This window comes from Numenius arquata, chromosome 3, assembly GCF_964106895.1.
Source record: "Numenius arquata chromosome 3, bNumArq3.hap1.1, whole genome shotgun sequence".
Lineage (NCBI taxonomy): Eukaryota > Metazoa > Chordata > Aves > Charadriiformes > Scolopacidae > Numenius > Numenius arquata.
In genome coordinates, this window is record NC_133578.1 from 72,084,265 (window position 1) to 72,097,520 (window position 13,256).

A 13,256-nucleotide genomic window follows, 5' to 3' on the forward strand; every position below is an offset into this window, starting at 1 on the left:
ATCACAGGATACCTCATAACAAACGGGAAGAAAGTTCATAGTGGGAAGCTCCGGATCAGAAAATGAATAGGCACATTTCCCATGCAGCTAAGCTGGAACTTTGTAGGAGTACTAGTGCTTATATAAAAAGATACAAATCCTTTAAGCAGATAATAAAGTGAATTACATATATTACTCAGATAATGATTTTGTATCTAATAAGGAGATATTGCTATCAGTTGCTAAACGTTGTTTGAGGTTATCTGCAACACAGGACAGATGTTTTTGTTTTGTTTATTATTCCAGTTATCAGTTTTTTGCAACTCTACAAGATTGTATTTTCTGTGAGTAATGACCCTATACACAGCATTTCAGAATCTTGACATCCAAAGACTAAAAGGAACCAAAATATGCAGACACCTTCCATGGTGATATATCCATTTGGGTTCATTCCCAAACCACAGTAGTATGGAAGTTACAATACAAAAGGTTGAAAATATAAAAGTTCTTTAACTCCATGTTTCAGTTAATATTTCAAAAGAAAGCTTAGTCATTTCAGTCTATAAATTAAGGATATTTTACTTCTAATCAACCTAAGCAATAAAATATTCTACTTATTAAAAACAAAATCAACAACAACAAATAAATGGATGTAATCTGAGCAGAAAGTAAGTCATCATAGCTAGTTGGCCTGGCTTCATTCCCTCAGTTTTTCTGGAAAAACAACAGCAGAAACAACAACAACAAAGTACGTCAACCCTTAATTTGAAAAAGGAATGCAAATGGACAACTCTCCGTAATCTCTGCTAACTTGTTCCAGTGGAGCTGGAATTCTGCTCAGTTCAGTGGAACTCCCACTCTACACAGCTCTTGTCAGGTCACAACTGGAATACTGTGTTCAGTTTTGGTCCCCTCTATACAAAAAAGATGTGGCCAGGCTGGAGAGGGTCCAGAGAAGGGCCATCGAGATGATCCAAGGGCTGGGAAGCCTGCCATATGAGGAAACGCTGAGAGAATTGGGTTTGTTCAGCCTTGAGAAAACAAGTATTTAAAGGGTGGCTACAGAGAAAATGAAGTCTCCCTTTTCACAAGGAGTCATTTGGAAAAGACAAGGGACAATGGGTACAAGTTACTCCTGGGGAGATTCCAAGTGGACACAAGAGAAAAATTTTTCACAATGAGAACAACCAGCCATTGGAATAATCTCCCCAGGGAAGTGCCAGATTCCCCATCATTGGACACTTCTAGGATTCAGCTGGACAGGGGCTGGGCCATCTTCTCTAGACCGTGCTTTTGCCAAGAAAGGTTGGACCAGATGATCCTTCAAGTCCCTTCCAACCTGGTATTCTACGATTCTATTAACAATTACATTTGTTGTTAAAAGTGTGCCTTTCTTCCATGCTCTTTTTTGATGTTGTTAACAGGTAGCCACTGACTTTTAGTCTACCACTATCCTTAGCACCAAAAACCCTTTACTAAATTTTGCTTCCCCAGATATTCTTAGAGACAACAGTCACCTCAGTTGCTAACCACTTCTTAATTTTACCTGACTACGCTTAACTTCTTAATTTCTCACTATTAAGCTTGTTTCCCAGTTATTTAAACTTTCATTCACTCCTTTCCTATCTACGGGATTATGGAAAGAAAGGCCGGATGTAACATCCCAGCAGTGGTGATTGAGTTGCCTGATATGGAGATAGTCAGCTCATACTTGGCAGCTCCTGCTTAGACACCCAAGGACTGCATTAGTCCTATTTGTCATAGTATCACCCAGGGCTCAGATTCAGCAGATTTTCATTCCCAGAATTTCTTAAGTGCAAACTGTACTTCTTCATTTCAAGGGCTTCTTTCTATGTAATCTTGGTGGCAAAGATTTACGGTGCGTGCCACCACTAGCTGTTACTAGCCACAGCAAGCAGAGATTCCACCCAGAGACTACTGTGAGCCAAACAAAACACACACACACCAGTTATGTATATACCACTTATCAAGCCCAAGGTGTCTTTAGTTGGCTGGCCTTCTCCCAGATCATGAATTTACTTGCCCTAAGACTTGACTTCATTTATGGACTTTAGAGCAAATAGTTTTCCTTTCAGTCTATCATATTTGCACTTTTTTTTTTTTTTTAAAAGACTTTGTGTTTATATGGAGAAAGAGGGGGAGGGGAGAAGGGCAAATCAATTCAGGTTGTCACCAGGATGAAAAAAATATTGTGAAATCTAGCAAATACATGTCACAGAACAATCTCAAAAATGCAGGGAGCTGAGTAAAAGAGCTAAATCAGAGTAAAAAATAACAGCTCTTATCCATAAATAAAAGAATTGCTATTGATTATTTAAGCCGAAGTTCAAACCAGCCCAGAGAAATTTACTGCAAAAATGTTAATGATGACAATTCAATCTATGGTTCATGGTTACTCGCTGAAATTATGCACTCACTCCTCTCAAGGCTAATGCTAGCAACACTCAAATGACAACCCGAAGAGAAACCGTTCTGATAGACTGACACAACTGGCAGCCCCAGGTCAGAAAAGGCTTCAAGGACTGAATCCGTGTTGACACCGGATTAAAAATTGCTCATTCTTTTAGGAGGAGGCCAAAACTCATATTATCTAATGGATAACAACATCTACCAGGAACTGGTCTCTTGTGATTAGCAAATATATATCTCAATGGGAGCGCTACAAAATATTCCTTTTAGAAGCTGTTTACTAAGTCTTATGTTCTTTTGTGAATTTCTTGATACTGCTCTTCACAACCATTGAGATACACTGAAACCAGCTCATACTCTACCAGGATGCAGCCTGCAGTTGGTGTGGAGGCTCCCAACCATGTTGCATAAATTCTGTGCCAGCAGAACTGAAAGAGCTGACCAAAGCAGTAATGTATATATTTATAGGTACTAGATAACTACTACGAGGTTAACTTAGAGGAACCAAATAATGTAAAGCAGAGGCTCAGATGAAAATGAAGTGAAAAACAGGGTACTTACTCAGTTTTCTGAACAACAGGGAAGCTTCCAAGTCGTACATAAGCACTCTGAATTCCATTTTCTTTCATTCCAAAAATCTGTTTTACACTGAACGAATCCATCAGGTCAAATCCTGTCCATAACAGAAGTGTAAATATGAGACATTGATAAGACTGTGGGACATGTCTTCAACTGTACTTACGTAGTTATTTCAGTGTACAAACACAGCACTTCAGAGATTAATCTTGTTCTTGTTGGGAAAAGCCAGAACCAAATTCTGACATGGTTAAACCTGTTTAGTCCAAAAACTCAAAACCAAGTATAAATTCAAACCATAACAAGTTGTGGAGATATTAGAACAGAGTTCTCCAGAACCCAATAGTTACTGTTTGCATTGCCACAACACCCTGAAAGTGCTGTATAATTCATTAATTCCTACATAGAAGAATGCACAGGTGCAGACTGAAATACTTATTCATGGAATTATGGAACCACAGAATCATAGAATGGTTTGGGTTGGGAGGGAACTTAAAGATCATTTAGTTCCAACCTCCCTACCATGGGCAGGGACATCTTCTACTAGACCAGGTTGCTCAAAGCCCCGTCCACCCTGGCCTTGAACACCTCCACAGATGGGGCATCCACAGCTTCTCTGGGCAACCTGTTCCAGTGTCTCAACACGTTCAAAGTGATTTTTTTCCCCTAATTTCCAACTAAATCTACTCTCTTTCAGTTTTAAACTGTTTCCCCTTGATCTGTCATTACAGGCACTGGTAAAAACTCTCTCTCTATCTTTCCCATAAACATCTTTTACATATTGAAAGGCCACAATAAGGTTTCCCTGGAGCCTTCTCTTCTCCAGGCTGAACAACCCCAACTCTTTCAGCCTTTTTGCACAGGAGAAGTGATCCAGCCCTCGGATCATTTTCATGGCCTTCTCTGGACCCACTCCAATAGTTCCATGTATTTATTGAAAACCACTAGTTCAAGACACTTGACTACATACACTTTTCATACTATTTTAATATGACAGTCAGTCCAATCAACTCATCAGCATCATGAGCTATTACTGCAGACATTTGTGTAAAACTCTTGACACTGTTCTGACAAAGCTCATTAGCTCAAGCATAAACCACACACATGGGTCTACACAGCTTCAGAGTCAATATGGTCCTAGCCACAACAAACCCATGCTTTTGTGACATGAAGTTCCAGCTGCTAAACCCTGCCAGGGATCGCGGGGGTACAACTGTGCCATACTTCTGAAGGCATCTGTTCCTGGAGGTGCAGAACTGTGTGGATGCCACCATCGTGCTTTTAGCTCCAAACTGGCTCCACAGGATACCCATCCGAAGTAACAGCCGCTCCCAGAATCAGACACACTGTGGAGTTAGAGGTAAAGACGCTGCAAAAGCCAGGCTGAGAGTGGCTGAGCAGTGAACCTGTGTTCTTCTTTTATTTGGGCTGTTCCAGCCTCTTCCCCAGCTCACACAAGCACAATTATACTCATTAACTCCTCTGGCTGTAATTCCAGCAAACAAACCCCGTGCTATTATAGCAGCTTATTTTGATAAATTGATTTTAACCTATGGCAGTGCTTTTAACTTTGTTCAGTTAGTGAGCTCCTAAAACTTTTATAGGATAGATAAACAATTTTTTGTGGTGAACTTAGGCCCTAAAATTCTTAACCTTAAGGTTTCTTAATTGCCCTCATGAACCTTTCACAACCCACTGGCTGAAAGCCACTGCAGGACTTGAAAACCGCAGCAACAGGAAAAGGCACCCACCTAATGATATTATTCTTCAAATTTAAAGGAATAAATAGGTGCAAAAAAACCTGTGTAGGCCAGTCCCAAGGCAAATCAAGATGTGACAGCAGACAGCAAATAAAACATAAAGCTTCTATCATAGAGCTATTTCAAAAGAAATAGCTTTTTCTGAGGAAATATAATCTTAATTGTTTGCAAAGACAGAAATGATTGCTCGGTGCCAAGTTGAGGCCTTTTCTATTACAGTAACTTACCTGACTGTTAACAGCTTTTCCCTCCTTTCCACTCTATTTTCAGCTATTACTGGACATTCAGGAGGGCAAATAAGGCAGTTAAGATGCTCCAGGGCCTCATGGCTCCACCTCATAATCACCTCTGCAACAACTCCATGATACACCTTTCTGACATATTGTAATCAGCCACGATTGCAGCTATAAAACATAGCAAATAGACCCTACCAGCACTTGAGAGCTCCCTTCCAGCTGTCACGTGAAAAACAGTATGACCTGTCCATATAAACCCCCCCCATGGCTCTCATGTCACCATGTATCCTTCATCTACACCAACCCCAGAAATGTGAGGATGGCAGCTGAGTGTTGCTGGTGAGAGACCACACTAACTGGCAAGGAAAATTGTCAACTATTCATGGCAGCTGAGCTGTGAGTGGTGAAGGCTGAAAAGCTGCCCAAGTGACGTCCTAATGTCAAGTCACCAGAGTCCTCAAGCTGTGGAGTATTGCTCATGTCATGGAGCTCATTAAGCTCCATTGCTCAAACAAAAAAAAACGAGCGCAAGATACAATGACAAGAACTTCTTGCTAAGTTTTCCTGTCACTAGCTCAGGCCCAAGCTTACTCTCATCTTTCTCTCACAACTCAAGCTAATGTTCACATCACAAGCAACTATGAAGGTGTGCACACTACCATGCTTTTCCAAGGGAAACAAGTTCAGGTTCAGATTCAGATTTAATAAATTTCTTTTTTTTTTTACTGCTGAGATTTCCTAAGAACATGCAGTTTAGAAAGCCTGAATAACACCATGAAACATACGTAAGGTTATTAAAACTATTTTGCAAGCAGAACTTGCAGTAATAAAAATAAGCAACACTCATAATGTAGACTATCTCATTTGCATTCAGGATTCAATAAAGCACACAGGTAAATCATAATAGGATTTTTCTTATTCAGGCTATGGATCAGCAAATTGCAAATTTCTTGATATATTTTTCATTAAAGAATGAATTAGGATTGGTCTCTGAAAAATGTCATGTAGGTCCATGAGAAAATTAAGCCCTAGATGTGTCAGAGTCCACACTCAAAACCACCAAATGGTTTTGTTTAATCACACTATTAATTTGTTCTGTGTCAAATTGAGATATTGCCTCCACTTTCCTTAGAGGGAGCTATGAAACAAACTAATTCATGTTTACAGAGCACTTCACACGGTGTTCATCTGGCTAAATGTCAGCTCTCTAGGCAGGGTAATAACAGAGACTCTCATTCAGTTAGGCACAGAGAGGGAAAGATTACAGGCACTTCTAGGCAAAGATTAATCTCACAATAAAACAGATGCCAAAAGTGTGTGTTTCTCTCCCTTGACATAAAGAGAGCTTAGGATGCTCAGGTTTCATGCTAAACTTCACCTAGTAAAGGTCTATAGCTGGTGGGATAGCCTCCACTCTTAGACACTCCATTGCCAACCAAAACCCACAGAGGTAATGGACACTTCAGTTGCTGAAGGATTTCAATAGCATCACAGAAAATGTGGCATCCAGCCATACACCGAACAACAAAGAACTGTACTGAGGACAAGATGCATCCCACCTAATTTCAGATGTCTAAAAAGGAGATGTCTGATGTATGTAGGTTCCCTCGGTTCCCTCGTGGGTCAGCAGAGAAACGTTGGAGTCTCTAGGAAGACAACTCAGAGCATGTCTTGGACAGACTGAATCACTCTTTGGCAGTGCCTGCATCCTTCCATTCAGCAGAGAGGGAGCCCATACAGACAGTAGTCTTCACACCGCTAATCACATATAACTTAAATTTACATTGTCTCATTTGCCATCAGGATTGAATAAAGGTTGCAGATTTTTAAATTCAGGCTAGCAATATCTTAAGTTTGCCATCCTGACCATTCACTGGAAGAATCTCCTTAAACAGATACCATTACACTTCTAAGTGGGAGAAGAAACAAGGAAACCCAAAATATTGTCAACTGAGCTGAGAAATTAGTCAAGGTAGATTGTCCAGGTGGGACTGGAAAGAAGACACATAGGCAAACCTCCAAATCAATTTGTGCTTTAGAGTAACCTTTAAGATTATGTCAGGTGAAGGACAATAGTACTACTACTACTAATAATAATTATTATTATTATCATCATCATCATCATTATTATTTTGTCTACTTTGTGTGCCTGGAAGCACTTTGGATCGAGTACGTTCCCTTGGTGAGTTTAGGACTGGTACTGGGATTGTGAGGGAGACAGCATGATGTTTTTAATTTAGTCTTGAACCACAATGTTAATGTGAAAAAAAGGTGATGTTGTAATTTCTCCACTAGTTGAAGAGGATTTTTCACCTGGGACTGTCTGGCTGTTAACAGTGCAGTGGAAACAGCTCACTTGGATCTTTCCCCAAACATCTCACTTGCCATTTAGTCTGTTGTACAGCGTTTCCGGACTGGAGTGACAGCATAAATATGGGCTGTCCATTGTTTTTTTCCAACACCACGGAGGGGTCACTTTTTCAGTGCCGTAGGGAAAATGAGATACTACACATAGCTTCCCAGACCTCTCCACAAGTGAAATGGGAAAGAACATACCTGCATATATTAGCAAGGACAAAGCTACTGTTACCCAGTCATTGCACCACGCTCAACCTCAGGATTAAAGGGTGAGACTTTCCTGTTCTCAGTTGCTTTGATTTAAAAGGTGCTTTTTTGTGTACCCCAGCAGGTGTGGTTTCCCAATTGGCTTATAAACTATTTAATCAGTAATGTCTTAAACATGGTAATTAATAAGATGAATAATGTTCTTTGATCATAAGCCTCCTACTTCATTGTAGCTACTAAAACAATATGAGGCCACTGAAACCCTCTAACGTGATTACATCTCCTGAAAAGCAGCACACCCTAGTCTGTTAACATTAAAATTAAAATAGTGACCTGAAAGAGAAGCTCAGATTCCTAACAGCATATTTGGCTTGAAAAGCAATTTCTTATGCACTGCTCTGCTGATCAAATTGGCCAAATGTCTCTTTACTTGCAAGTAATAGCTCCCTTACAGGAAGCAGCCCATTTTTCCAGCTTCAGAAAACACACTGAGATCTGCCTGTTACACGGAGAAGATGGGCAAAACTTGGCACCGGACAATTTCTACATCATCTGACTCTAATGTGCAATCAGATTCTCTTTTACAGGAAAGACGTCCACACTGCACCCAAACACACCATAAAGCATGGCCAAAGCATGATCAAACAGCTCTGTGCTTGTCCCATGGTCCTACAATATTTGTTCCAAGATAATTATTTCAAGACCAGACTAAAGGGGCCATGGTTGGTTGCCCTGAATATAAGCTGGATTTCTGCCTGGCTCCATTAAGGATCTGATATGGACAGCATGGTGGCAGCTAGTGTGCATGAGATTTTCCTCTCTGTCCTGTGTTCAGGGGCAAAAAAGCCCAAACCCAAAATTAGAACAGCACCCAAACCCAGAAAACCAGAGCAACAAAAGGAAGTTTTAATAGCCAGATAACACAGCAGTGTTCACATTTGGAAAGTAAGGCAGAGCCATAAACTTCTTTAGCCTGAAGAAACCTTCTGAGAAAAGTGTTCTGCTTTGCATTCCCAAGGAGCCCAAGGTAACACTCACAAGGGGAATCACCAGGCTACTCCTAATTATGAAAGTTTCTGGTGAGACAACAGAGGGGAATGTGGAAAGCAGGTGAGAGAGGAACCCAGAAAGACACTAGACATCAGAGCCTCAAGTGATGTGTCCAGAATATATTTATTATGGAGGATTTCCAGCCACAAGCACTAATATAAAACAAAGCAACTTTAGCAGAAAATGCTCCATACTCTGGTCTTGCTTAAACTCTCAGCTGAGTTATCAGCCTTGTCAACGTACTGATGGAGTGTCATCAATAGCCAAGGTCAGGGAGGTTGTCATCAGCGACTCTTTCTCTGAAACTTCTGAAAATGGCAACCGGTATTGCCTATGATAAAACAGCATGTGTTACTTTTACTAGAGGGAGGTCAATGACAATAAACTGTATGGTAGACTAGAGGAGTGTATAAATTCCTAGGAAGAACAGTATCACTTGGGAGTCTTGCAGCAAATGCAAGGTCTTATAAATTTTCTTGCCTAACTATTCTGCAGTTTTGAAAGTTAAGCTTTCATGGATTGCCTGTCTTCACAAGGAAGAGCCTGTGTGCCCACTGGATCTTAAACATCCCTTTCAGTTCCTCCAGTACGGTCTGCAAGGCTATTACTACTATAAAGAGCCCTCATTTTTGTTACCTTAGTCGCTTTCTGTGCTAATTTTAAAGTAACAGAAAAAATATTTATCATGCCATATTCTAAAGATAAATAATGCATTTAACCAGCTATGTCTGGCAATTAGTCACTTGAGGTCAGAGATGAGGGGTATTTTTCCTTCTACTGTATCAAAACCTTTGGCATCCTTACCTTCCACAATGCACTAGGCTGAAACCAGCTATTTCTGAACAGCCAAGATGTGTCTCAGTTCAGGGCTGGGATAGAGTAAAAGTGCCCAGACCCTGAACCTGCTGCTTTATTCAACGTGTGTTGCTGTTATTGTTAAAGCATCCATCATCTGCTACAGCCTTTTTGCTGTTCCTGTCATTCCTTCCTCCACAGGAAAGGAAATCTTGGCAAGAACTGACAGAGCATCAGATATTAGGGGTATTTTTAAGAGTTCACTGAAGTGTCTGTCTCCAAGGCTCTTCCACCATGTTAAAATTACCTACATCCATATCAGTGTATCCCTGCCCCAACCATAGTTCCACTTGGCAACAAGAAGCAGTAATTAGGAGGGGATGAGGTGCACAGTGATGTTATCATCCTTCAGTGTCCTAGTCTTTCTGGCATGCTGTCAGGAAACAGTCAGAAAGCCCTTTTCCTCTTTCTTGATGACCAGCTGCTTGGGTTGGTGAGAAGTCTACAATGACAACACTGGGGTCAATGTCAAAGCAGCCAGACACTATATGTTGACATTGCCCCAGCATCCCTGTGGGGCACACAGGTGTCACTTTTTTGCTTGAGGTCATCTAGACAACAGGTAAGGTCAGAGTCCTGCAGCTCAGTGTTTAGACTTGTCTCATCACGAATGATTGTGAAAAGGGGTTTGAAAGAAAGTCTTTTGCTGAACTAATTTTTTTTTTCAGCTCTCTCTGGCTGTCAAAAGAAGTGATTTCCAAAGACTTACAATGGGTAAGAATTCTCTTTTTGCACTGTCTTATTCCCCTCTAGTTCACCTCTCCAGCAAAGACAGAAAAAGCAGCAGTTTGGTTTTTGCATCGATAATTCACCCCACGTCTAGCACTCCCAGCTCAACAGTTTGATTCAGCATCATCAGCCAGCAGTGGTTATCTGACATGCTCCCAAAGCATTAAGGACCGCACCTCTGGAGGAACAAACCAAAGAGATTTACTGGTTGCCCACAAGCCTTGCATGAAGTAGTGTGGTGAGTAAAGGGGTTGCACAAGTCATTAAAAAAAATTAATTTGCTATATTTTACAAGGGAACTTTGGAACTATAAAATTTTCCCAAGCCTATAGATTAAAGGGCCTCAAGAGTGTTTTAAAGAGGTTCTTGCTATTAACCAATTGCCCTTTCTTTCCACAGATGTTACAGTTGGGATTTAAGCAGCACTTCATGCTGGTCTGAATTCGTTGTCACCAGATCCACCAGACTTCACTGAGGAGAGTAGCTAAGAGATTAAGATAATAATGAGGCTTTGTTGAAGCACATGGAACAGCTCCTACAGCAGCATGAAGAAGGTATCTTCCAGCAAGCCTACTACCTTCTAGGTGATACTCCAGAAGGTGGCTTAGAGGGCCCTTTAAGTGGTTTTATAACAGTAATAAACCAGATTTATCCCCAGTACACAATGCCACAACTCAGGCTGTTGGTGTACTGATCCTCGTTTGCTCCCTCTGCATCATGACACTTGGGAGACACAATTCCTCCTTTTTCTTGGAGCTGGCAAAGCAGCACCACAAGAATCCCATGCAGATCACAAGAAGAGCTTGACCTCAGCTCGAGCATCAATCCGCATTTGGCATTATCAGAAGCGGGAACATTGCTTGAGGTATATCACGCACTTATACCTCAAAAAGAAGAAAGCATCAGGAGGCAGTGATGCAGGTGAGGAGACGGTCACCAGGTTGAACTACAGGCCACTCTTTTTCCTAAGCATCAGCCTAAATCTTCAGTCAAAAACAGAGAGGACAGATACAGCACTTGGTACCCTTACACAGGAAAGATAACACTTCAGGAAAGATAAAAGGGATACAAAACCAGTAAGGGATTAGTCCAAAGAGCCAGTATGAGAGAAAGAGAGAGAGGTCAAAACCACAAGCAAATAAATGAATACACAATTACAGACGTCTCACCTGGTGAAAAAGGGGCTGTTGTAACCTAACCCCCAGCCTGATGTAAAAACAGGAAATAAATACATGTCTACAGTGGCTGCCTCTGAGGCAGCAGCTTTCAACACCTGATCTCATGTTAATAACACACCACTTTATTTGATGTTCTGTTTATCTCCATCAGTCCACTCTTACCCGCTTGCCTCTCAGTTTTCGGACAGGTGCAGGTGCCATATTGAACGACACTGAAAGCTGGTTTTGACACTGAACTCCTTGCCTCATTACTGAAGGCTTTTCTGTGTTGAAGTCATTCTCCATTTTCTCAGTGATGGACATTTGGCTTAGTGCCACGGGCCCTCTTTCAACTCCTTTCCTGCTCCAGTGATTTACAAGATTAAACAGAGGTTCATTATTCCTTTGATGTCCTTGTATGCCAGATAGGCTTGCACCAGCTGAACTTACCGGGACTGTTTGTATTAGATTCTGATTTTAATTAGTTCCTCTATTTTCAAGTTCTTTTTTGAGTTCCTCGGACCCCAAGGTGCTCTGAGTTCCTCTGGAAAACCATAAAATGGCATAACTGCAAACTCATCACTTGGGATAGCAGGGGGAGGGGAGGACTTTACACTGCTTTGAATTAAGGTTTTGTTGGTAGCACCCAAGAGGACTCTATCCATATAGCTGAGAAAACTAACAGCAGATAAGTGTTTGTGAGAACAAAGTGGCAGGACCAATGAATTCAATATAACTAGCAACAATTCTTACTGTTTGTTCATACAAGAGACTAGTATGATTTTTAGGGTAAGGAAAACCACTTTATAAGACATAACTTGCTAGATTCACCCTATAAAGCTATTATTTGGGCTATAGAAAAACAGCCTCAAGATGTTATTCATGAAAATAAAAATATTCCCATTGCTTTTAGGTTCTATGAGCAAGGCCTAATATGAAAGCAGGTAGGGGCTGCTCTCTAAGAGACTGTGGTGGTTGTTTTATGCCAGATGATCAGTACAAAACACATCAGACCTACAGGTTCACCAAATCCTGGTCATAGCTGTCATCAGGGACCATTTGCATCAGACAGACTGATTTAACTCCGAGCGTTAGGAGTTTATTGAAAATGCATATGCACCTTCTTCCCATCATGTGTGCACAATGACCAAAAAACTTAGACTGATGAAGAATCTGTGGGATGGTTTCTCCATCTCCCTCTTTTGCAGCAATCTCTTTCTAAAGTAGAATTAATCTAAAATATTTGGACCAAGAAATATCCGGAAGTACCTCATGATTAGCCAATCTATTAGTCTTTTTATAGCCAAAGGACTGGCTGCTTCTTGGGCTAGGAATAGTCAAAAATTGAATTTATTTCCTTTTTATCAACCTCAAATGCACAGGAATAAGAAAAAATCCTGCTTGGTTTAACTTCTGGGAGAAATAAAATACTACTAGTTTAAAAAAGCTCCTTTAGGGATAGATTTATTTTTATTTCTTTAATATGCAGGTAGATCTGAATACTTCATGTGCACATTCCTGTGCATGGTTAACCCTTTTAAATCTTTTATGTGAATGCAGAAAACAGAATTTGTCACTGCTGGTATTCAGATCAGGGAAAGTTTTTCACAGTGACCGCTCAGCTGTTACCAGTTTTCCTCCTGCAGTAGCAGACTCTAAAGTAATTTCAGCATTCTTTCTCCATGTTTCACGCTGTCACTGAGCAGCTCAGCCAGGCTACCTGCTCCAACACAGATCTGATACCTGGTGCTGGTCAGGTCATTCACAGTGCTAGAAATCCACTGAGATCCAGGATGTTGGGCATTAGCTACATCTCTGCTCACAGTAGGAAAAGATTAATTTAAAACATGGGATTTTAATTCAAGGAACTCCTCAACCCAGCTCTGCTGCTGATAGTATGGTTACGTGTACTCTGCAGG

The 13,256-nt window shown here is 40.9% G+C and overlaps 1 protein-coding gene across 1 annotated transcript in view; it reads right to left on the minus strand.

The window, feature by feature from the left end:
• The window catches only part of COL22A1 (collagen type XXII alpha 1 chain), a 199,071-nt gene that overhangs the window by 138,663 nt on the left and 47,152 nt on the right, over positions 1-13,256 (minus strand). The window contains exon 4 of the mRNA XM_074145482.1: positions 2,971-3,082. Within this exon, the coding sequence (XP_074001583.1) occupies positions 2,971-3,082 (112 nt within the window). The remainder of the gene's footprint in view (positions 1-2,970; positions 3,083-13,256) is intronic.